The sequence below is a fragment of the Sparus aurata genome, chromosome 12 (genome assembly GCF_900880675.1).
Source record: "Sparus aurata chromosome 12, fSpaAur1.1, whole genome shotgun sequence".
In the NCBI taxonomy this organism is placed as follows: domain Eukaryota; kingdom Metazoa; phylum Chordata; class Actinopteri; order Spariformes; family Sparidae; genus Sparus; species Sparus aurata.
In genome coordinates this window covers 20,853,329-20,878,055 of record NC_044198.1, presented here as the reverse complement: position 1 = coordinate 20,878,055, position 24,727 = coordinate 20,853,329, and the positions used below count along the sequence as shown (strand labels likewise).

Here is a 24,727-nt window from a genome sequence, read left to right as displayed (position 1 = left end):
GAGGCCATCACACCTTTGCACCTTGTGTCGTTGTTGTGATTCCACAGATGTTTGTGTTCAGCTGGCTTCAAAGAAACGCCTGCAGCTCCTCGGCCTCTAAAACAGCTTTTTAAGCACCGGGATTTAGCATTCATAAATATATAAACATGGAATAAATAGTTCAGATTACACTATAACCTAGTTGTGAGCACGTGTGAAGGTTTATCAATGTATTTGTCAACATTTAGAACGCCTCCTGTGGGAATCTATAAATGGAGGCAGGTGTATAAACAAATCATAAATGAAACTGTAGGAAAATATGTTTAAAGCGATATTATGGTGTCTTATAAGCCATTTTGCAAATATTAATATGCTTTAAAATGCTAAAAGATGTGTTAAGGTAAAGCGATGTTGGTTAAGTTTGTCTTGAAAGACAAAATTCACAGAGTGGAAGTAGACACGAGGACACATCATGCAGTCAGTGTAAGATAATACCAGAAAAAGCAAAAACATTGAAGCACTGATTTGTGCTGTATTAATTCCTCCTTGGTGTTTTTTTTAATGAAAAACTGACAAAAGGAGGATTGTTGTGTTTAACCCTCCAGGATCAGACACACTGAAGCCTCCCTCAGAGGGCAGTAGGTGACCGCTCCCCCTCCTCATGAAAGACACGAGGTAAACGTGTTGAGGAGGACGACCTTGACGGATCGACTCTGCAACTGACCCACCAGAGAGTGGAGAGTGGAGCTTCTCACTGATAACATTACAAAACAGAAAGAGCAGGTAGGTTACACACCAGGCAGGACGAGAATCCATCAGCGTGTGTGTAAAAACTGACAATATACTCTGTTAAGAAGCTGTTTCCACTGGTCGGTCGTGTGTGTGTGTGTGTGTGTGAGGCCATTTAGGGCAGCTGTCCGTGTCACTCCTCAGTAGTTATTGTTAGAAACAAATGGTGTCTGCGGGATACCTTTCATGACACATGTTGGATTCTTTTCCAAGTAGCCCACCACCAAAAGTTATGCAGACACAGATTAAGTGTCAATCACATTTTAACAGGCAGTCTGTGTGTGTGTGTGTGTGTGTGTGTGTGTGTGGTGCTCAGATTGTCTGAAGCCTCCACAGGACAAGTTAACAGGGTAGTAACTAAAACGCTGGTTGACTGGAGTGGTCGGTCCTATAAAATATAAGGTCATTTATTAGTCATTATGCAACACAGGGTCATTACACTTTAATCTGGTTGGAGGCCGTATATAGTATAATAACCCAACAAGGCCAACCGCTAGAGAAGAAAAATAGATTATCGACTGAATGATCAGATTGAGTGTTTCTTTGATTTCTGCCATTACATTTAACTTCATAGGTGTGTAATCACGACCACTAGGGGCCTCTCAGTCAAACCAATGAAAGCAAAAGACAAAGGAACAGATTAAGGATTAAAGTTGAGTTTCATATCCAGGTCAGCACAGACGCCTTGTAACCGGACAAGTATGAATGTTTTAAAGGTGCATTGCGTAGTTTTGAGGATGATGTCATAATCAGAAGAGAAAGATCTTCATTGACAGATTTTTTTATTTTATTTTATGCCGAAACAAACTAAATCAACAAACTCTCTTCATTGTCATGGCTGAATAAAACAAACTGGCATATTGTTTTACTTGCTGTTTACTGTAACTATTTATATGTGGCGGACCCTGCCACCTTCCTAGCTTTAAACACTGTTCATGGGACCTTATTTTCCAGAGCTTTTCCTCCAGCTTGTTTACTCACTTATGGAAAATATAAATATCTCTGAGTTTGTATTATTACCTCCTTGATATTGTGAATATTCAAATTCTGAGTTTGTATTTCTTCACAGTGCTCCTTTAGGGCGTTTGTTTGTTTTAAAGGGATATTCCGGCGTAAATTTAATCCATGGTCTAACACACCGTGACACCGAGTAAGGCTTTTGTAGTTTTAGCAACCTCAGAAAAGACCGCACGATAACGATACACTGACTGCAGTCTATGCCTCCACCAAGAAACTGCCATCAAAAAGCCACTCATAGCCACAAATAATGCTCGGAACAGCACCAAACTTCAGCAACAGTACAAATAGGGTCCCAGCACATAGTTCGAGGCATCAAACATCTGCTAGCTTTGCAGATAACTTTACAAGTCAACACTCTCCTGCAGCAGCTTGCTCGGTTTGGGGAAGCCCTGACGAGTCGATTACCGAGTGCAGTTAGAAATTCTCAATTCCGTTCTTTTCCCTGTCAGCTCTTGATAATAACTGTTACAAACTGTTAGGCAAGACACATATGAACCCTTACTGCATTACCATGGAGTAATAATCATACATTTTCATCCTTGAGCTGCGGAACTCTACTGCACTCGGTAATCGACTCGTCAGGGCTTCCCCACAACGAGCAAGCTGCTGCAGGAGAGTGGTGAGTTGTGTCGTCTTTTCAATAGAAATCCGGCAAAACTAGCAGATGTTTGATGCCTGGAACTATGTGCTGGGACCCTATCTGTACTGTTGCTGAAGTTTGGTGCTGTTCTGAGCATCATTTGTGGCTATGAACGGCTTTTTGATGGCAGTTTCTTGGTGGAGGCATATACTGCAGTGTATTGTTATCATGCGGTCTTTTCTGAAGTTGCCGAAACTACATAAACTAGCGGTGTGTTAGACCATGGATTAAATTTATGCCGGAATAGCCCTTTAAGACAACAGATTCGTGGATTTTTGAAAACACTTAAAAAATGTATAATATGCATTTTTGTCACATTTTTGGAGATTTGATCCCTCGTTCTTAAAATATACCAAAAACGCCGAACACTTCCTTTAAGTCGTGTATATTCAGACAAGTAGGATCATGATGGCACGCAGGCATATTGTAAGACATACCACCTTTATTAAATGCACAGTATCACAAGGAACATTTCCATTAATTGTGGATAAGCTACTCACATGATGCACAAAGCATTGAATTGATTGATAGAACTGGCTGATTAGAGCAGGATTAAATCTGCCAGGAGAGCACACACACACACACACACACACACACACACACACGCTCTGAAACACACACGCACTCTTGCATACGGATGTCGGCCATCTCTGCGACATTAGGCACACACATACAAACACACACACACTCTCTCTCTCTCTCTCTTTGTATTCACACAGTAAGTAAAATTTTTGTTATCTGCACAGGAATGAAAATTGTAATCTTTTTTTCTTTTACCATATATTTACAAAAAAAGATCCTTAGCCCCCCTCCCCTCCCCTCGAGATAGATTACATTCAAAAAAGGACCCGACCCCTTCTAGATTACATTCAAAATAATATACTATTCATGATGCAAAGTCACAGTTATTCATCTGAAAGAGGATCAAAGTAGGCTACAGTCAGTCAGAGGTTGAGTGGTGGGGTTGTTTTTGGCCCGAGAGGCGACCTTTGGCCTCCTCGCCAATTGGGGGGGGATGGGGGGGTCACCTGTCAGCGAGGAGAGATCCTGATGGGTTTTTTTGTTGTTGTTGTTGTTTTTTTCTTGAAATCAAATCCAGAGTCTACGGTCCTCCTGCACAGAGACAGCATCTCAAACAGCCTCTGTTGTAAGCTCCCCATCACAGTGGAGAAGATAGAGGAGATCTTTTTTTCTTTTTCTTTTTTTTTTTGTCTTCAGAGAAAAAAAAACAAACAAAACAACATTGTTCAAATCAAGTCCTCTGTAGATCAAAAAAAGTTGCCCCAAAAAAAAAAAAAGAAAAGAAAAGAAAAGGATTGTATTCTCACTGGTATTATGAACGAGCACAAAGAAATTATACTATGTAGCACAAATAAAATCGTATTTACACTTAGTATGTATTGCCAGTGGCCCATAACACGTTGTCTTCAATAGATGTCACACCGTTTGGACATGATACCTGCTTTAAAACAGATTATACTATTAAACATAGCCTACTATTGATATAGACAAATATCAGAACTGTACAGAATGGACAGCGGGTTATGTACAGGCAGACTCGTGACTATCATACAGAACTGACAAACGCTGTAATAAAAACATAGAGGGACTTTTTTAAATTTCTTTTTTTTTTATCCAGGACAGTGTGTCAGAGTTTGCTCCATTCATGGCCGGCGTAGCACAGGCGATGTGTTTTTTTGTTTCGTTATCAAGTGCAGTTGAGGTTGAGGCAGAGAGTGCTGAGCCCAGCCGCTCAGGTTGTGCATTTAGGGGGGGGCGGGGTTAAGTTACGCTACAAAGTGCACTTAACTTATTGTCTCAGCAAAGAGGCGCACTGCTTTATGCCTCCATATGGAAATACATGACACTCTTTTTTTTTTTTTTTTTTATCTCAGGAAACAACACTATCGGGGATAATTTGGAGAATAAATTTCAAGGATGCATTAAAGGGATATTCCAGTCATTTTTTAAACCAAGGTTCTGTATTTACATGATTTTGTGTGTTAATGATTTATACTTACCAAAAGTTTTGGAGCCGGTCCGGCAGATTGGCTCAGCAGGCAGCTGCGACACGGCTGCAAACACCGCAATGTCGGCAACTGTGACTGTCAAAGTTGCTAACAGTGTTTTATGCTGCTGACAGGCTGAGGTTGTTATTCTAAGTGTCTGACAACGTGACAGAAACAGTTCCTACAGAATTAGACCTTTTGTCAAAGAGTAAGCGTGTGTTCGAAATCGCTTTTCATAGTAATGGTGATGTGAAATTGAGTATTTTTCAACTGCATAGTATGTGAATTCTGTGTATGAGAGACATTTCCGGATGTGTAAAACATTAGCTACATTTTGGGCGTATATCAGTTCTCCTCTCTTCTAAGGGCCACACTGGAGTTTAATTACAGTTTTGAATTATATTCCATCACCAACTTTATCTTTGAGAATATTTCACACGAGCAATGAACTGTGTAGATTTCAAATATGGGCAGTTTTACGAAAAGTGGAAAATACCCTCCAGCGTTTTTTGGAGTTAAGAAGTTCCACGAAGTGCCTGCGAGGGTAGCTAGCTAGCCAGCTGGCTAACCGCCTCGCTGGTCGCCTAACAAAGATCCTTTTTGTTAACCAGAAACACAGACTCGTTCAAGGAGAGGTCTGAAATCTTGCGAGGTGATTGTCAAAAAAAAATATTCAGAAATATCTCCAACTAGTCTCCTCTCTCCAACGCTGACTCCTGTTTCCACCATCGTCTTCCTGCAACAACTCACCTCTTGTGAGATTTCAGAGTGGGACTATTGTTTGTTGTTACAAAAGGACCTTAAAGAGGTCTAAATCTGTCGGAATCGTTTCTGTAATGTTGTCAGACACTCAGAACAACAACGCTTTTAGTTGATGTCACTTTGACAGTCGAGGGGATCACAGTGCAGCCGTTGGATCTGTGTTGTCAGCTGAGGTGAACTGCTGGAGCCATTCCGAAACCTTTGGTAGCATTTACACTCCAATACATTTAAATATAGGGCTAAGGTTTAAAAAATACCAGAATTCCCCTTAAAGGCCTTCAGCCTGTACAAATGTGCTTTAGCGATGCCCAAAGTGAGGAGCTGTGGGGCAGCTCAGAGGGTATGAAAGCACCCCGGGGACACTTAAAGGCCAATCAGACTCATAATCAACCCTTTTTATTGCCGTCTCTTAGCCTATTATGTTGCATTAAAGATCAGATCTTTAAAGTACGCTCTTGTAATGTCAGTAAATGACAAATAAACAAGTAGCAACTTCAATGCGTACAAAACCAAAGTGCTGAAAAGAAAGAAAATCCTCGAGGTATTCAACCTACATTAGTGCACAGTAAACTGCATCGAAATGAACCTCCAACCCCCAAGAGAGAAGAGAGAAGACCCCGAGGTTCATCTCCTCTCATCAAACCATAAACACAATCTCATCACGACATTTTGAAAAACCTGCTTCTGGAGATGCATACAAAACCACATCACTTACAGATATGGGCCACCGAACAACAACGATTTGCTAAATGGCATTGCTGGTGAATGAAAAAAAAAAAAAAAAAAAAAAAAAAACTGTGCTCACTTCTTTTTTTTTTTTTAAGGGGTGGGGGGGATAGGCACAGCTCAACACCGCCGAGTCCTCATTCTCTGTGCTTTAGATACATCAAATGAAAAAGGCTGTGAGATGAGGAGAGCACTCCAACGACGTTTAAAACACCACTCTGTTAATAAAAATGACCTTTTGTAACAGATATTTACATAAAAAAATGACAAATGATGACATTATTGAAAATAAAATAAAAAAACTCAACAAAAGCTGTTTGCCCTTGAGTTTGTACAACCTCAACATTGATTTTACATCGGGAAGTCCTTCAGTGGACTAGAGTAGGTTATATATGACAGACACAGGCATTAACAAGAATCTATCTGGGTTTCATACTGATTTTTTTTTTTTTTAAACATATGTGTATAATACTCCAATTCGAGTACAAACAACATGACTTTAGTCTCTCAAACAGCACCAAAGTCCAATTCAGTGTGCAGATGATACACCAATCACTTCAATTAATTTTTTGGGGGGAAAACAGACGCGTCCAAATTTCACGGATATAAAATGTTAAGCAAAAGTCCCCGACACGTCCTCATACCTAAACCACTGAATAGGTTGATTGTCAGCGTCTCCTAAAACAAAAAAACAACGCGACACTGCAGCGCAACAGCGGCACACGAGCTGCTGACGACCTCACCGCGCTTCTGCTTTCCAAAGAAGTTAACAGAGGAGAACGGTGTATCATCTGCAAAGAAATGTAACTTTGACGTATGCGCTGCACTTCGTCCGTAAGCGTTAAAGTCCTTTTTATCCATATGCAGATTGTCGAGACCAGATTGATGATATCATACATGTAGGTTTAAAGTTTTCTGTATAGACGACTCAAAAAAACAAAAACAAATCAGCTGCTTGGCATGAAAACAGAAACGAGATTTATAAACACAAATATTAACGTGTGACGTACAAAAGAAAAAAGCTTCGGGAGAGTGATTCAACTCCTCCTGCAAAACGTGTTGCTCTGTGTGACAAAGAAGACAAAGTTCTATCTACAAAGTTGTGTCCATACACTGTCCATTATGGAGAGACACGTTATTTTCCCTTTGTTCGTTCCCCAGCAGTGGGTGATTATTTAACTCGATGGCGACAAAAAAATCCCAGTAATCGTTTCTGATTATCCGGTTTTAATTTCTTTTTTTTTTTTCTTTTTTTTACGCCTTTAACATATAGGAGTGTCGATGGTTTGGTTAAAGTTACATAATACCTGGATGCATTTTGGTTTCCGTTTGTGAAACATGCCTCGGTTTAACGTCTGCGAAACGGATGAGAAACAAAACGAAGAAACAAAGAAACAAAAAAAAAGCAAAAAGGAAATCACTCAAAATTTTTAAGGCTTTTTCTCGATGCGATGAGGACGCGGACGATAGCATTTACAGTGACATTTACAGCCAGGTACTGTACACCGACGCAGGCGCTTACGCAGGCGCTCACGCAGGCGCTCACGCAGTCGCGCGGCCCTTCATTTTCCCCCTCCTCTTCCCCTCCGTCTCGCCATGTGCAGACAGACACGCACGCACACACACACACACATCCTCCACATACCCAGCTCACACGCACACATGCACGCCAAAGTACATACAAGAGGACCGGCCGCCTCAGCCCAGTATGTCCAGATACACGGGCGAGGCCTTGGCGAGGCTCTGGAGCATGCCGTGGATCTCCTTGATGTTCAGCCTCATGTAGGGCTCCCTCTGCCAGCAGCCCAGCATCAGGTCGTACACCTCTTTAGGACAGGTGCGGGGCCGCTGCAGCACGCGGCCCTGGGTGATGCACTCAATCACCTGCAGGAGGGTGACAAAGCAAAGTCGGCTGTTGGGCTAACGACGTGAATGCGATGGTGATTACGCTTTCTCATTTATGCAGAAGTAATTATAAGACTGTTGTTTTGATTCAGATGGTTGATTTTTTAAAATGAGTAACCGTGCGTATTTTTCTATTCCTTCATTTATTCTGTTTAAAAATAAAATTACGTTATCCTTTTAATCTCTTTCTGTCCAACGCGATTACTGCTGGCCTCCACTGGCTGTCTAGCAACACTAGCAGGCGCGCCCGAGAAAGCTTTCCCCTTTTTGCCACTTTGTACAGGGCATGAGTCCTTATCTTGAAAAGATATTTTCAAGGGCAAGCAGAAAGACTTTGTTCACTTCTGCGAACCGTCCATGGATTCTATGAAAGATGGAAATGTTTGCTTTACCTGGAAAGGAACTTGTAAACAATGCAGGGAAATATCTTGTTTTCTTTGTATCTTATCTGATGTCAGCGTGTGTGTGTCTGTGTAGCGTACTGTGTGTTGTTTCTGGTCTCAAACTGTTGTGTCGTTACTGTGTGTTTCTTTGTTTGAATGTCAAAATATAACAAATATATTGTGGGGGAAAAAGGCTGATATGGACACTTGAATATGAATATGGTATAATAATGTCTGTGCACGGTATTCTTATCCTCACACGACCGACTGGAAAGTTCCACCATGTTACTATAAATGTATATCATGGACTTAAGGAAGAGTATGTGTCGATGGCCGCGGTAAACTGCAGAGCTGGCGTGATTCTGACCTCGTTGTTGGAGAGCTGGTACCAGGGCTGCTTGCCGTACGTGAAGATCTCCCACAGCACCACGCCGAGGCTCCACACGTCACTCTCTGTGGTGAACCGCCGGTACATGATGCTCTCCGGGGGCATCCAGCGGATCGGCAGCATCGTGTGACCGCCCACCTGCAGATACGGAGTGAGAGAAAGAGTCTCCATCAGAGAAAACTGTGCTTTATCTCTTTAAAAACTAGATGGATGTATTGTCATGAAATCTGGTAAAGACATTCATGTCGCCCAGAGGATGAATTCTAATGACTGTGGTGATCATCCTCTGCCCCGCGATGCAGATGTCTGTGGTTTGTCTAATTGAATATCTTGACAACGATTTAATCGATTGCTGGGAAACTTGCTGCAAATATTCAGGGTCAGTAGATGATAAATCCCTATAAGTTTGGTTTTCCCTTGACTTCTTACCTAGAGCCATCATCACTGTCGAACAAACAGGCATACTGAATAAAATATCACCAATATTATGTGACCCAGTTGTTCTGGTACCTTTTTGTTTCCATTGTTTGTGTGTAGATTTAAACTTTTGTTGGTTGTTTTATGTACAAAATTATTTTAGTGATTGATACTGAGGAGTGAACTCAACTTTTTGTGGGTTTTGATGTTCAGCAAAGCGCCAAGAAGACTAACTAAGACTTTGTGGAAGCTAATGGGAGTCCAATGAAGAGAAAAGAAGAATCATCAGGTAAAAACTAACGTGGTTTATGACCAGTTTAAGAGCCTACCTGTGAAACTGATGACATTCCCATCCGCTTCAGCTTATACTTAATATTAAAGGGGCACTGTGTAGTTGTGGAGAAGACATTTTGCAATGACAATAAGGTAATAATACAAACTCAGAAATATTGATCTTTTCCATAAGTGAATAAACAAGCAAGAAAGGTGGCAGGGTCCGCCACATATAAAAAAAAAAAAGTAAAACAGTATGAAATCGTGTTGTCCTTTAATGGGTGTTTATCTAGTTTGTTAAGATATTTAAAAAGAAAAGTGTCTCTAATTAAAATGTCTTTCTCACTTTCTCAACTACACTTTGCACCTTTAAGCCAACGCTCGGTGATTTATATTGGGTGGGTAACGTGATAGGAACACCTGCTTGTGGCCTGTAGAACAACACATTCAAGTGGGATCGACAATGTAAAGAAATCTTAACATAATAACCTTCATAGTGGTTGGATCTACTGCAGCACTGCTGTATTAGACTGCATTATTTTTCGCCATGTGTACCTAATGAACTGTAAACAGAGTGGATGTGCAGTAGTAGCGGGAAATTACGTTCAGTCACTCCGGCATTCCTGTAACATACCCGCTGCTCCCTCATTACCTTCTATCAAATCAGTGTCTTTCTGAGTTCTTCCATCAGTTCCTTCCTTTCTACTAAACGCATTTCCCTCCCTTCCCTTTCGCCTCCTCTATCCAATCACCTCTTACTGTGCTTCCATCCCTTCACCACTTCACCTGCATTAGGTCATATTCAACACCAGTAGGTTATCAAATGAATGATATTTGAGCCGGTGTCAGGGGTTCGTATCAAATATGGTGTCCTAAGAGGGTCAAAAAACCATACATCATCCAGAATCTGCTTTTGAAAGAAGAATACCCAATTTTCAACCAATGAGATCAACCAGTGTCATTCTATATAATTCTGGTTTAAACTTAAACTAATTGTTAACTGCAGTTACATTAGTTTTCCTGGTTGATCTAATTTACCGCAGCAGCTCACAGCAGACGAGGCGGCCTCGCGTTGTCAGCTGTGTGCATGCTTTTGATTTCACTTTGATAAAAACGTCTGATATCGGGAGTTAGTGACAGCCGCTGTTTATGGTGATCTTATCTGGTGCGGCAAATGCATCACTGGTATGATGTTTTACGTGTGTGTATGTGTGTGTTTTTGGATTTCTGACTCTGCTACGGGCAGCAGAGGGCACTGTGGGATCTGAGACAGGCAAGAGAAGAATTCAATCTGCTCCTCAACGTGACAATTTCTTCTTCTATTTTTTTTTTTCATCCATCAAAGTGTGATATTTACATACAATATACTACAACTCCTCTATGGTTTAATATGATGCCGGTCATGCCGAGTGAAGGGAGGGTTTTAACTCATTGCCCCGGGGAGAAAGAGACATGGCTGATGCATTTTTTGCACTGTTGGCCTTTATTACCATCGAAACAGTAATTTTATGCAGATTATAGAATTTGCATTTAAATGGTATTAAAAATAGGTAAAATACCGCTGGTTGAAATTGTCATTTCTGCAGCTACACAGCTATTTCAGGCCAAAACTGGAATAAAAATTCTAATTACATATTTGAGTTGATGTGGCCACATTTCCATATTTCTGTGTGTATATCAGAGGGAATGTGTGTGTGCGTGTGTGTGTGTGTGTGTGTGTGTGTGTGTGAGGAAGATGAGGTGAGAATGGGGACAAAAATAAAAAAAAAATACTTTGGACTCACTCTGTAGTAGTCTGTGCTGTAAACGTCTCTTGACATGCCAAAGTCTCCTATCTTGACCAGCAGGTTTTCTCCTACCAGGCAGTTCCTGGTTGCCAGGTCTCTGTGGACGAAGTGCTGGGAGGCCAGGTAGACCATTCCAGCAGCAATCTGCTGGGCAATGTGCAGCATCTGGGACTGGGTGAGCTCCACCAGGATACTGTGTTGACCGTCTGCCATCAGCACTGCATCAGGACCGTGGGACCTGCACCCAGAAACAATTCATCAGAGCTTCAGTCGCTGGAGAAAATATGATATCATTGTAATGACCCCTCTCTCTAGAAATGGGCGATTTAAATATGACTTGTAACTATTATGTACTGAGATCGTACATTTAATGAAAATTTATAATTGTAGCTATTAGCTTCTTGGTATGATGAGAATTTGAATTATCTTTGGGTTTTGTATTGTTGGTCAATTGAAACTTTGTTTGAGCCCTGAGAGTAAGATTTAAAGATGCTGGTGATCCATTTTCAAGTTTTTGAAGATTGTTTTCTTCCATGAAATGAGGTGAAAAGGAATGTTTGGGCAGGTGGAAAAAAAATATTTTGTATATCACAGTATTGGCCATCCCTAATTTAGTTCACACTGGACGCTTCAAGGAATTTTTGGACAATTTGGACAATAGGCTTATTGGCTTTTTTGTTAGCTGAGAAGAATGAGAACACAGCCAGTTAGCTTAGTTTAGCACAAATACTAGGATAGTCTTAGCCTGGCTCTGTCCAACAGCACTAAAGTCTTCCGACCCACACCTCTGAAGCTAACAAGTCAAAGGGACAAAATGTGAGATGAGGCCAGCATTTTAGTATAAAACATAAAAAAGAAACTATCATCAACAGTATGTGAAGAAACAACATTACTGACCTTACATCGACATCTAAGTGTTGCATACACCTGTTAACTTAGCTAACTGAGCTAATTTGCTAACAGCAGCTGGTTGGTACAGCCAAAGAAAGCTACGGTGAAGAGTACAGTGAGCAGCAGGTAGTTTGGATCTGCCTTCGACAGGCGACGTTACAAATTACATCTTTAAACTCTCGTTTGGTTTAACTATGTTTGGAAAACCGATTTAAGGTGCTGGGCCTGTGGTTGGAAGTTGGAATTTCCCAGTTGGTATTCCGGACTTCCAATCTAACTGCATCCCAGTGCATCTGCTTGGAAAAACATGGATGCGTGATGCAAACAGGTGTTTGAATGGAAATTTGTTCACGATGTGTAGCCATACTGCTGTGATGTCAGCAAACTCGAGCTACGTGGATCTTGTTTTCGACTAATGACTTAGATGATCGTTCCAGTGCGCGTTACTGTGTCGGAGGTCTTTTCTTAGTTCAATGGAACGCACCATATTTTCTGGCCAAAAGCAAAACGTTTGATGAGTTTCAAAACCCATGCAGTCTCATGTGCACAAAAACATGAGCGCACAAAACAGAGATCGCAAGTCCAGATGGTAACCCCAGACCTCTGAAAGATCTTCTCAACCCGAAACATGATCTTTCCCAAACCCTAACAGGATCGGAACCAGTGCATTGTCTCATTATGAAACTGAAACCATATCCCTCTCCTCACTCTCACACAGCCTGTAGCGATGTTGCCGTGGTTCTTCCTCTCTCTGCAGATCTTCATCAGGACATTCCTTCAGCATTCGACCGGAACAGACACTCAGCATTTACAACAGCCTCTCTGAACACTCTGAACTTCACCGTTTTCATTGTGATGGCAAAAGGATTGTAATACTTCTTCCACCAAGGGTTAACGGACAAACATGTTTACAGAGATAGCTGAAAGTGCTGAGAGTTTGTTCCAGAGCGGAGCTGAAGGAATGTCCGGACGAGGATCTGCAGCTGCACAGCCGGAGAGATGATGACCTCGACAGGATGCCAAGTCACAGACCCGATCTCGCAAGGCCCAGAGCAGAAATGATTTTCCACTCGCATACTCTGCTCTGTGCGCTGGTATTGTATTGTATTATATTATGGTTTTTATGTGCGTGGGCTTTTGCCACTAATTAAACATCATATCCAGTGAAGTCACAGCTCCCAGCCAAGAAATGGGTTGGCAGACACCAATCCAAAGCGTCAGTTTATGACCACCTGGGAATAAGACTCAACAATCAACAATAAGAAAGTGAGTAAGTAGAATCCTGCATAGGTTACCTTCCAAAAAACAAGAGATTATTTAGAGGCGCTGGTAGTTTTCCCATCTAAGCAAGACTTATATATCCCGAAATGTTGAACTCTTCCTTTAGCTCATGCGTATATGAACCTACCTGAGGAACTTGTTCAGGTCACCGTGTTTCATGTACTCAAACACCATGATGAGGGGGTCGCTCTCCACACACACTCCGTAGAAGGTGACGATGTGCTCGTGCTGCAGGTTGGTGAGAAGCTCGGCCTCTCTGTAGAAGTCCGCCCGGCCGCTCTCGTTGGCCTCTTTCAGAGTCTGACGTAAAAGGCAGAGACACAATAGGGAGCGCTCTCTACATCAATGTACATCTAGTCAATGGAAATCACTAACTGATTGACAAGTGCATTGATTATCTGAGAGGACGGCTTCCTGATCTGTACCTTGACTGCCACGTGGAGCTTCTCCTGGTCGGGTGTCAGGTTGTAGCACTCAGCAAGAAACACCTTCCCGAAGGCTCCCTCTCCCAGCTCCCGCTTCAGGACGATGTTGTGTCTCTTGATGTGCTGGACGACTGAAACGCAGAAACAGACAGATTAAGCTCAAGGTCACAAGTGTCTTTTTTGGTATTTCGGTGTACGTAAAATGTCCGTCATCTTTACTGGAAGGAGTGTTATAGTCAGGAATATCTCCCTTTATGTCTACAGGTCAAATTGAATCAGGCTAAAAATTATATTTCGCTTATAAAATATTAGGAAACAGAAAAAAAAACCACAGTCGCTGTCTTCTATAGCACAAGTTTACGTCTTCAGATGGAATAATCTGTCTGATAAACAGTAAAAAAAACTAAAAGATATTCAATAAAAATGTTTACAAAACAACTTGACTCGACTACATGGCAATAATTCTTTTGGGATTGCTTTATTACAACTTTTGCACAAACGACTTCTGGGAAGTGGCAGTAAATGTTCGAGACTGTCGAAGAAATGACGCCAATCACTCTCAGATCTTCCGAGATTGCCAGATTATTGTGCCCTTGTGGCAGGAAAATCACAAAGATTTTAATAATATATTTGGAGTCAATCCTGTTCAGATGAGATACTGACACACAGGTGATGTCTCATTTGAAGGATGTCAGGGAGGAAAAAAAAGGTTAAAATTGGCCACCTGTTTGATTCCTACTTCCTACAAATAGGGGGGCAGCATAAAAACGGAGTGACAGCTGACTGTAGCTGCAGTTAGCTAGTTGTCTCATTTAGCAGTGCAGCTAGCAGTTTAGACTGGGAGCTCGGGCTAGCTGGATGGCATGCTAACTTCAGTGGATATCTCTGTACTACAATATGTAGAGACCTTAAAAAAAACTGTCAAAAACTGCTATTTATTCACTTTCTCATGGTATTGTAAGTGAATTTCTCACATATTCGCCCTTTGAGGTCAGACTTTAAGTGAGAATATAATGAAATATATAATTCTATGGCATCTACCAGCTCGGTCTTTATTCCCTTTTCTTTTTTTAATTCTTTTTTTTGCTTGTAGTGTCTCAGGAGATAGCTATCCGTGTTCTGTTGTTAATAATCGTCACCAGGGTTATAAAAGAAAACCTCTAGAAGAGTCAGGATGTAAAACGGACACTGAACACACTGCGATATTTTGTTTTAAGTCTACATGATGCTTTGTGGATTTATTTGCACTTATATTGATACCATGTCAAGTGACGAATGTGAAATGAACAAAATAAAGATATGTAAAAAAAAAAATCTACATATTTGAAAGGCTAAAACATTTTTAACATTTTATTATACTGACTTTAACCTTCTGTATACAAGCTTGTGTCTGCACATCTTTTCTAGGCTAAGTGTCCAGCTGCCCCCCCCCCCCCCCCCCCCCCAAGAGCAGGAGTCACTTTCGCAATACAGCCGGATGCTGACAATAAATATGGCGTCGGGCAGTGACCCCTGCATGGATTTATCAGAAAAGGTCCGGGTTACCGGCCGTTTGCCGAGCGAGGCAGTAACTCACACGTGTCAGCTTTCAGCATGCTGCTGGAGTTACGGAAGTACTGTGGGTTCTCAATGACAGGAATCTTTGTCATCCCAATGATCACTGCGTCTGGACCCATCTCCGAGGACGACGGGGTGTTGTTGCCATTGGAGACGTGATGAAGAGGGCTGGCAGAGTCATCGTCATTACTGATGACTGAGGAGGAGCCTGGGGAGCCACAGAGAAGGAGAGAGACGAAGCATTGTGGTCATACAGGACGAAGAGGAGGAGGCGGGGAAAAGAGAAAATACAAGTTGTTTACAATGACAATAATGTATCAGCAGATCACAGGCAGACTAAATCAACACGAGAACAAAGCAGGACTTATACATTCCTCTACAGTCATTGTGTCTCGGATTCAGTGGAAACTGCAATGAGCTTTGAGACAGAAACACTTGATTTTAACCTATTTTCCACTTAGAAGTATTATACAATCACTTCATTAATGGTTTAATGTAGTTGTAAGCAGGCATAAGGATATTTAAGTGTTGTAATCCATGTATTTATAACGAACTGATCCTGCATCAGTTATAGATGCAACATGAGAGGATTTCTTGACAAATGTGCAACAAAATAATGTTAAACCATTACACACACAAAATGATGGCTAGTGACGCTAATGTCACCTTCTAACTCTTGTCAAGAAATATAATAAGCGTATTTCCCAAAATGTCAAACTACTCCTTTATGAAAAAAAGTTCACCTTTAATACCAAATTTGGAGTTTCTTCCATATTTCAGGATGATGACCATCAGAACGCAGCCAGTCAGGGCAACTCCCGCGATTCCAACAACTACGTACACCTGAAAAGACGACAACAAAACGTCCTTTAGATCAGTGGTTCCTAATCTGGGTTTGGGGTCCCTGTAATATATAATATACGGAGGCATGAGTCAATTTTAAGCAAAACCAGGAATGTGATCTATCCGTGACGGCAGGATAATGAATAAACAATTTTTTAGGGGTCACAAGGAAAACAGTTTCTGTAAATGGTCAGGACTGATGAGGATCACTTACTGCGACGCTGTCATCCAAAGGAGGGGGCGGCGGGTCTGAAAAAGAAATCAAAAATGCTTGTCAGAATATTTAAAAACAATAATAATAAAAAGTTTTTGATGATGAGTGTCAATGTGACAGTATATATTGAGGGTGGGGGGGACTTTTTTCAGATTGAAAATGTTATCTTTTATTCGATAAATCAGATGTTGACAAAGTTTTTCAGCAGCGATCAGAGGAGACGACCTCAATCTATGGGGCGATTATGTTCTGTGATGTTGACTGCTGACTGGTGCCGGAGGGAGAATGTACTTTACAACATGAAGTAACGTTACGGAGAGCAGACGGGAGAAGATGAAGAAGAAGAGAGAGAACCGGAGCCTCTGGTGAGTGCTGAGTTCAGTCATTCACCTGAATCATTGGCGTTCATGGACGAGGTGGTGTTTTAGTTTTATACACGTATCATTCGCGGACTTCCTTCCTCAATCTATCCTGTAAGTTATCGCGACCTTGAGTAAACTTGGAATAATGTAGGTACATGACTTGGCAAATTATATAACAAAGTCCTTCGTACGTATTACATCTTTGGGAATTGCGATGATTTCTTATTTTGAGGCTTCTGGTGATTCCCATCCCGACAATATATAGTGTACATATAGTGTGAGCGCTCTACGAGTTCAAAAAAACCTACCTGTCGTGTCTGGGCAGAGGCGAGATGCAAGAATGACAACAAAAACAAGTAAGAATTCATTTTAAGTGCATTTAAAGTTATTATACAACAACCGAAAAGAAAAAAATGCTGCTTTTAAAAAAGCTGAATAATTACTTACAGTAGTAGAGGGGGTCATCTGTCAAAAATGGGAACAAATCTATATGTTAGCTGTTGAAATTAAAAACTAGCCTTGGAAAAATGATTTCTAACAGAGCGAACGACACCTGTATGGTCGTAAGGCGGGTCGATGAACTGGGCGTAGACCGTCTTCTCGTCGCGGCCGTACTCATTCTTCGCCACCAGCTTGTACATGCCGTTGTGGATGTGCGTGGGGTTGACCAGCTGCAGGCAGCCGTGGTACTCGCTCTCGGTGGACAGGTGGATCATGGTGCGGATGTAGTCCTGCTCTAGGAGAAGTTTGTTCTCGTGGTACCACTGTAGCCTGGGCTTGGGGTTCCCTGTCACGCTGAAGGGGATGCACCAGTGGTGGTCGCGCTCCGGCCCCAGCAGCTGCTGGATGGTGGGGGCAACTGACACGGAGGCAACAGTAGAGGAAGAGTAATAACGGGGTGATAGGAAAGTCAACACCAGGAGTAAAAGCCAGTAGGAAAAGCAACAGTTATGGACTTAGAGAGGAGGAGAGAGACTGATGGCACAACATCTGAACACTGACATCAGGAAAACGTGGATGAGGAAAATGAGGAGAAATGTGGCGGCGAAACAAGCAGAGGAGTGTGGTCGGGCATGAGGAGCTTCACAGGAGGAAGAGTTACGGAAAGGAAACATGGAGAGTCAATAAGATTTCCCAGGAGACAGTTATGATAACAAACTGAGGAGCCTTGTGCTTCCACTGGAAATAACAAAGTCCTTGAGGACAGCATTTAAAAGATCATGAGAGGAAATTAGACGCATGCTATAGCTGGTTAGCATTTTACAGTCGGCGCTAACAGAAAAGTCCTTACAGAGAATGTTGAGCTGAAGCGTGGCCTCCGTCTGACCGACCATGTTCTCAGCGCTGCATACGACCAGCCTGCCGTTATCATAAGGAGACAGGTCCGACAAGGTGAGGGTGCTCTTCATTTCTGAAGAATAAATCTGGAGACACAGCATCAATATTTACATTACACGTCCCATGTGTGTAAAATCAATGTGATGTAGATCTAAGAAAGTCACAAGTTCTTTTAACGACACAATTTTACACATTAAAGTGTGTTTATAGGTCTTGGGGAGTACAACTGCATATGTGAAAAAAAGCAGTATAAGGCCTGTTGTGGCTCCAGAGGTGCATGCTGCATGTTATCTAATAAATTGTCTCCAGCAATGTTACAAGTTGCATCGTGGGTAATGTAGGCACCAGGTTTTAAAAAGCAGTCCATCGATCATCACCATCACGGCCGGCTTAAAAGCAAATGATCGAAATTGATGCAACAGAACCAGAGATGTCAGCTTTTTTACTCCACACATTCTTCTGTCTTTTCAAAACCTGGCGCCTACATTACCCACAACCCACCACTGTCTTTAATGCATGAGTACAGTAGGCTACTATAACAGCTTTGACAGCCATGAACCTGAGACAGCTGTTACACACTTACATTTGCATTTACAACTCACCCATGAAAAGGCCAACAATAGCCACATTTCCATACAGTGTCAAGTGAATTTTAAGCACACCTTTGTTCGCAAAAATCCAAAAACTCAGAATGCGAATCTGGTGCATTTCCATAGACTGTTTTGAGCGAATGAACTAAGCTATGTAAAAACTTAATTTCGTAAGAGGATGACGCAGTGATGGCTACGTGGCTACGTGGAAATGACCCAGCCAGCACAAACAACTACTTTTTCAAGTTTATTATATAAATCTTTTTACTTGTAACTAGTTAAGCATGATTTATAGTTTAAGTACAAATTTGAGGTATCTGTATCTTACTAGAGTGATTTAATTTCCTGCAACTTTATGATTGAACTGTTGCACTTTTTTCATCTACCTTTAGTCACGAGTTACCAGGCGAGTAACAGAATACATGTAGCAGGATTTACGTTATTGATTGAAGATGCAAAAATGGTTACTGTAACCCAGTAAAGTTACAGAAAAAAAGATGTAATTAGATTACAGATACATTCACAGTGAATGGATTACAATTTAGGATAAAGAATGATACACTAGTATGTAACATGCATATGCTCACACATGACAACACATCGTAAGTCTCCCTCTACCTCGTAAGACACGCTCATTATTAAGATTATTTACATTCAAGCTAGTTATATTTCTATTTGCATATTGTTATGGACGTGAATCCAAAAGTAAAGGAAATTACTTTTAACTTGTCACACTTTGATTACTGACCACATTTTTAAAAAAAGTAATTATTAAATGTATCATAATAAGTTTTTTAAAGAAACCCTTCCAACCCTGAGAGATAATAATAATAATAAAATATTAATAACATAGACATTATGATGTACTGTCAAAGGTTAGGATGGGATAAACATTATTGATCTCCAGGGTGGACATTTACAAGGTACTCAGCTGTTAACATTAGCTCTACCTTTACCAGCAGCAACATTAAGTGATGGACATTAATATTTATAATCCAATCATTTAATAGGTAATATTCTATTCTAAAGAGGCCATTCTGCACAATGGGCACTTCTTGTAACTATATTGTGGTGTCAGTACTTTTGTACTTTTATTCAGGAGTGTTTTTACTGTTTTCTCTCAGGAAGAGGAATAAGCTACATACACCTTCTGGTAGGATCAAGTGTGTGTGTGTGTGTGTTGGGTCTTTTCACATGATTCGGTGGTAAAGTAGAATTAAAGAACATCACCAAACCACCATTTTAACACGAGACGTAGTCTACAAGTCTGCGTCTCCATCGTGACCTTCATCCTATTCTAGTTCGCAGCTCTGAAACTCGAGCTCCTCTCATAAGTAATATTTCCGACCGCAGGCATCAAATTTCCCTAGATGTCTTCCGCTTCCACTAAAGACCAAAAAAAACCAAACAGGAGCCTTAAGTGGTGGACCTGTAGCAAAGGTTTTAACGGGGAGGCTGCGTGGCGGTCCGGCTCACCTCGTTGTGGGTAGAGAGCATATCGAGGTTCCACAGGATCTCGGGAGGAGGGGAGCCCGAGGCGCTGCACTCAGCCTCCACACTACTCCCCTGCATCAGTGTCACAGTTCTTGGGGTGACCTCTACGTTGGGAACCACTGTGTGAAACGACATGAAATACCTTTACATCGATTTGTTTGGCAGATTCCTTTTCCGCCTTTGTTTCCGACCTCTCTTTTTCTGTCCCTCTAGAATGTTCGATATCTGCTTATTATAACATGGTTACACGTTACCGCAGTCGGGTGGAGTGAGTGTGGCGAAGGACCTCGGCTGTTCTCTGTCATCCAGGCATTTCAGGTCTGGACTGTCGGGGTCTTCTAGGAGCCTCAGCTTGATCCACAAGTTCTCACAAACACAATCCAGAGGATTTCCGGACAGAAGGAGCCTGGGAAAACACAAGCACATGAGCGGCACGTGAGAAACTCGCCGTCTTTGGGCTGTCACGACCGACAGTTTCGCGTACACCTACGGGAACGACGAGTTGAAGTTCTGAAATGTTCTCCATGACAGCGTCGACAGGTTGTTGTCTCTGAGATTTCTGGAATGAAAAAGCAAAATGATGTCAATCCAAGCAAGGCCAACACGCATGTGTACGTCAATGAAATAACCACAGAGGGTGTTTAAAATGTTCCCTTACACGTATTCAAGTCTCGTGTTGTTGTAAAATGCATCTGATGATATAGACGTCAATCTCGTTCTCGTCACTGTTCTGTTGGGAGTTAAAGTGTGGAGTTATCCGTTGGTGAAATACATTGTGACGCCATGACAGACACGGAAAAAACAAAGCTGAAGATACTTACAGGTTTCTGAGGTTTATGTAGTGCCTCAGACTGTTGTCATTGATGTCAAACAGTCTGTTTTGATTTGCAATGTATCTGTGGACAAAAATAGAAGAAGAACACGTTACGACACAGGTTCTCAGCAATATCGTGGGTTTATTTAAAGGGGCTCAAGGTAACAATCTTCATGTATTAATCACTTTTTTTTATTGGCCGAGCAGATTGTAACGTGACCTTCCTTCCCTGTCTCTCTCTCTGGTTTGCCTAAAAGAGGCTTTGGATGATTTGTTTAAGTTGTGTTTTGAAATGGGTTTGTCTGTCTCGGTGTCTCTCTCCGCTCCGCTAACAGAGAGCAGCAGCAGCTAACATAACAAACAGCTTCCGGCACAACACAGAAGTTTCACAGAGGCCCTTTAATGCAAAGCTTTTAGCTGAGATAATGTGGTGGTTAAACTTTTTTAAAATTTTGGTAATGACACATTTCACACAAATGCAAATTCATGTTGTGAAAAAACAGCAACGTTAGCATACAGTGACTTATGTGAACGTCACATCTGTAGGAATATCTGTGTGAGACATATGTGGACATGTTGTATGTAAAATCTGATTGTGAACCTGTGCAACAGCATATATTTACACAGTGAGTAAGAGTGACAGATGTGTTCTTTTGTACAGCTGCTGACATTGTTTATGTTAGTTGTATTTCTCACTATACATACAAAATAATGTAGGTTTTAGATAAAGATGAAATTGTGGCTGCTTTTTATTGCCTAACGATGCCACAACCGCCTCAAAAGGCAAATTATAAAATATCTTGGTCAATCTTTTACTTGCCCTCTGTGGGCATGGTAACGTATATGTTGCTTTAAAAATCACTTTAAATCTTTTTTTTTGTGGGGACCAATTCAACAACTTCACTGATATTTTTCCGGCCGTGATAATGTGAAGCAGAAATGTTTTATGAAATTAAAGGTATATAATTAAGGAGTTTGAGTAAGCATCCACTGGAGAACAGGGTGAGTTTTCTTAGGCATGCACAGTCCCATCATGAGAGGAGTTTACTAGAAGTTGACTGGAATTTGATCAAATCATTATAATCCCAACTCTTGCAATTGTTCCTCAGTTTTCCTGTAGAGACTTTTATGTTGTTGAGTAAAATGTGGAGGTCTGGCATATGTCTGACACAGATATCCCAGAGCTCTAACAGTAAGATTTAATGTGTTAAAACGTCATGTCCTTTTTCCTTTCCTCTGTGAATCCTTGTGGAACATGTGCTGCAAAATTGCAATCATGTTGCCTTCCTCGAAAAATGTGAAAATGAAGGTAAGTTGATGAAAGCATTTTGGTTTCATATTGCTGCTTAGAATTACACAGACACCAATAAAAAGATGATAATATACATTTCCCAGTATTGGGATTGGCTTATGTGTCAAGGGCATCACTTTGTGTCAAAAAGTGGTGGAGACAAAGAGATTCAATTATGTTTGTTAAAAATGTGATTTTAGTCAATGCCATTAGACACTTCCTAACAAGTAGGCTATAGTTGATCTAATTATGTTCTGTAAACGACTGCAAGCCCTCGGCTTTTCTAGCTAGCTTGCTATGCACCCATCCAGTATATGATACTGTGATTCTACAGTATACTAATCACACCTATAATCTAATAAACAAGAGCAGTTGTCCTTCATATGTTGTAGGCCATTGCTTAGGATAAGTTCTGAGTGTGCTGCATGTATATACTAGACTCTGGGTTCAAATCTTTAACATTGACATTTAACATCTTTTTCACAAACTGCGCTCTAAAAAGTGACAAAATCAACCATTTCTGCAGTATGCTGATCACACCTATTATCTAATGAACAAAAGCAGTTTTCCTGGACTTGCTGTAGGCTGTTGCTTGCTTTTTTGTTGTACAAATTAAGCTTTAAAAAGTGATGTGGCCATTCTCAGCCTTTTCAGATTGTGGTGGATGACCCCCCGCCTACATTGTATAGCCGCAAAATACACTAAAGACTTCCATCAAGACTGTTGGGCATCTCCACCAAGTATTTAAAAATCCCTCCCTACCATTTGTAATCCTTTGGAATAAAGACAAAACTCCTGGAGCAGCACTGACCCTGTAGATTGTAATAAAACAAAAGTGTCCTTGCCTTCCATCGCCCCCCACAAATTTGAACAAACTCCAAGTTAGCGCATTGTTTTGAGGGGGCAACATCTAATCTCTCCTGGTGCTGTGGAGGGTTTGTTTACTTCAGCAATGCAGTTGTACACTTGTGCGGGTTCCTGTGGCAGCCGACACAATCCTACACACACTGACGCAGATGAGGCTACATAACTATCGCCGGCTGTATACAACCCGATGGGATCTCATGTGTAATGTGGTCATTTGGAGACGCTGGCTCTGTTTCTCATCTCAGCGCTCCGCCACCGCCACTGCCACCACCACCACCCCGCCACCTCTGACAAAAAAAGCCGAATTAACACCTCGGAGGCTGCGCTGGGGCCTAACACACATTATTATATATTTATTTATTTATTTTACTCCATCAGTGGCTCTGGAGCTGTTTTGTAAAGGAAACACCGAGTATAGTCCAAAGAAGCCTGACGCGCACTCTCACCACCATTACGCACATGCACACACACACACCATCGTCGTTAGTCAGCCACACGCGCGCGCGCGCACACACACACAACCACAAGTGCGCGCACACACACTAGGCTGCATGATCTGACAAACCCATATGAGACTAAAAAAATCACACGTTTTTTCTGTTTGACATTAAGCTCAGAAGACAGATCTCTGTCGATCCACAAGGGCTGGGTATGAAATATGTGACAGCAGGCCTGCTGTTATTAATATTGCTCCTGATGTTATTATTATTAGTAGTATTATTTTTAATCCCAGCCCTTTGGGTATTGTTGCGACCTACACGATCGAAGGTAGTTCTTTACGCATTGCATCCTAATAAGTTCATACGCCGCCTGTCTGCACGATCGTTGTTTTTTCTTTTTTCTTTTTTTTTTTTTTCATACACTTACATCTCGGTGATGTTTTCCATGTCATCCAACGTGAGGTCAGGGAAATCCTCGATCCCCGGCACGGAATCAATACAAACAATCCTTGAGATGCTGCAAGAGCAGGATGCGGGGCAGGCATCGCTGAATCTCCACAGCCCCATCAAAACCAAAAACAATCCAAGACGAGCCATGCCATATTCCCCCGCGCTGGAGTCCATCGCAGGTCCAATGATATCTCCCCCCCCACCCCCCTACGAATCCCCCCCCCCCCTCAAAAAACAAGAATCTGCTCAAATTGAATTATTGTTAAGATTTCTTCCTCCCTCGCCGCCTTTATCTGGCCAAGTTAATCCTTTTTTTTTCGACTCCGCGGGAAAGGATGAAAAAAAAAGAAGATCAAAAAAAAAAAAAAAAAAAAGGAGAGAGACTACGCCGTCGGTGAGGAATGCGCAGAGCCCACGGTTTTAATATCAAGATGCCATGGACTGGCCTTCCTGTCTCCGCAGAGCTGGTATCACACTACTGCATATCGATGTCGTGAAGCAAGGTGTCAAGTGGTCCGTCCTGGTGCTGCTGCTGCTGCTGCCGCCGCCGCCACCGCCGCTGCTGCTGGTGCTGCTGCTGTCTCACTCCTCTATCTCGGGCACAGACTGTTCGCCTCTGCCTTGTAAAACAAATATGAGGTGTTCCAGATGTTTATAGATCAATAGGCAGGGCCCCCAACGAGCGATTTCTCATATGTGTGGTGGTGATGGTGGTGGTGGTGGGGCTGGGGGGGTGGGGGTGTGTGGGTGAGTGGGGGGGGGAGAGGGAGAAAATAGGGAGAGACTGCACAG

General features: G+C 41.8%; 1 protein-coding gene across 2 annotated transcripts; it reads right to left on the bottom strand.

Annotated features, from left to right (window-relative positions):
- Positions 1–2,850: 2,850 nt before the first annotated feature.
- ntrk2b (neurotrophic tyrosine kinase, receptor, type 2b) lies at positions 2,851–24,149 on the bottom strand. Of its 2 annotated transcripts, none has more exons than XM_030435911.1 (18): positions 23,913–24,149; positions 20,895–20,969; positions 20,732–20,803; positions 20,564–20,632; positions 20,328–20,479; positions 20,056–20,192; positions 17,943–18,075; positions 17,205–17,510; positions 17,099–17,116; positions 16,960–16,968; positions 16,290–16,324; positions 15,976–16,075; positions 15,252–15,440; positions 13,676–13,806; positions 13,378–13,550; positions 11,076–11,316; positions 8,581–8,739; positions 2,851–7,809 (listed from the first exon to the last, which is right to left on the bottom strand). In XM_030435911.1, the coding sequence occupies exons 1-18, from the start codon at positions 24,107–24,109 to the stop codon at positions 7,624–7,626; spliced, it is 2,382 nt and encodes a 793-aa protein (XP_030291771.1). In that variant the 5' UTR covers positions 24,110–24,149; the 3' UTR covers positions 2,851–7,623. The 2 variants fall into 2 exon arrangements, with proteins under 2 accessions (XP_030291771.1, XP_030291772.1); XM_030435912.1 differs by having other exon boundaries at positions 15,985–16,075.
- Between the last annotated feature and the right edge of the window lie 578 nt (positions 24,150–24,727).

Excerpts from the sequence above, each read along its gene's own strand:
- ntrk2b (XM_030435911.1), bottom strand. The coding sequence starts at position 24,109 with ATGGACTCCAGCGCGGGGGAATATGGCATGGCTCGTCTTGGATTGTTT. Across the intron at positions 17,511-17,942 it reads GCTTCAGCTCAACATTCTCT|TTGCCCCCACCATCCAGCAG; the intron begins GTAAGGACTTTT and ends CCTCCGTGTCAG. Across the intron at positions 13,807-15,251 it reads CATGCTGAAAGCTGACACGT|TCGTCCAGCACATCAAGAGA; the intron begins GTGAGTTACTGC and ends TCTGCGTTTCAG.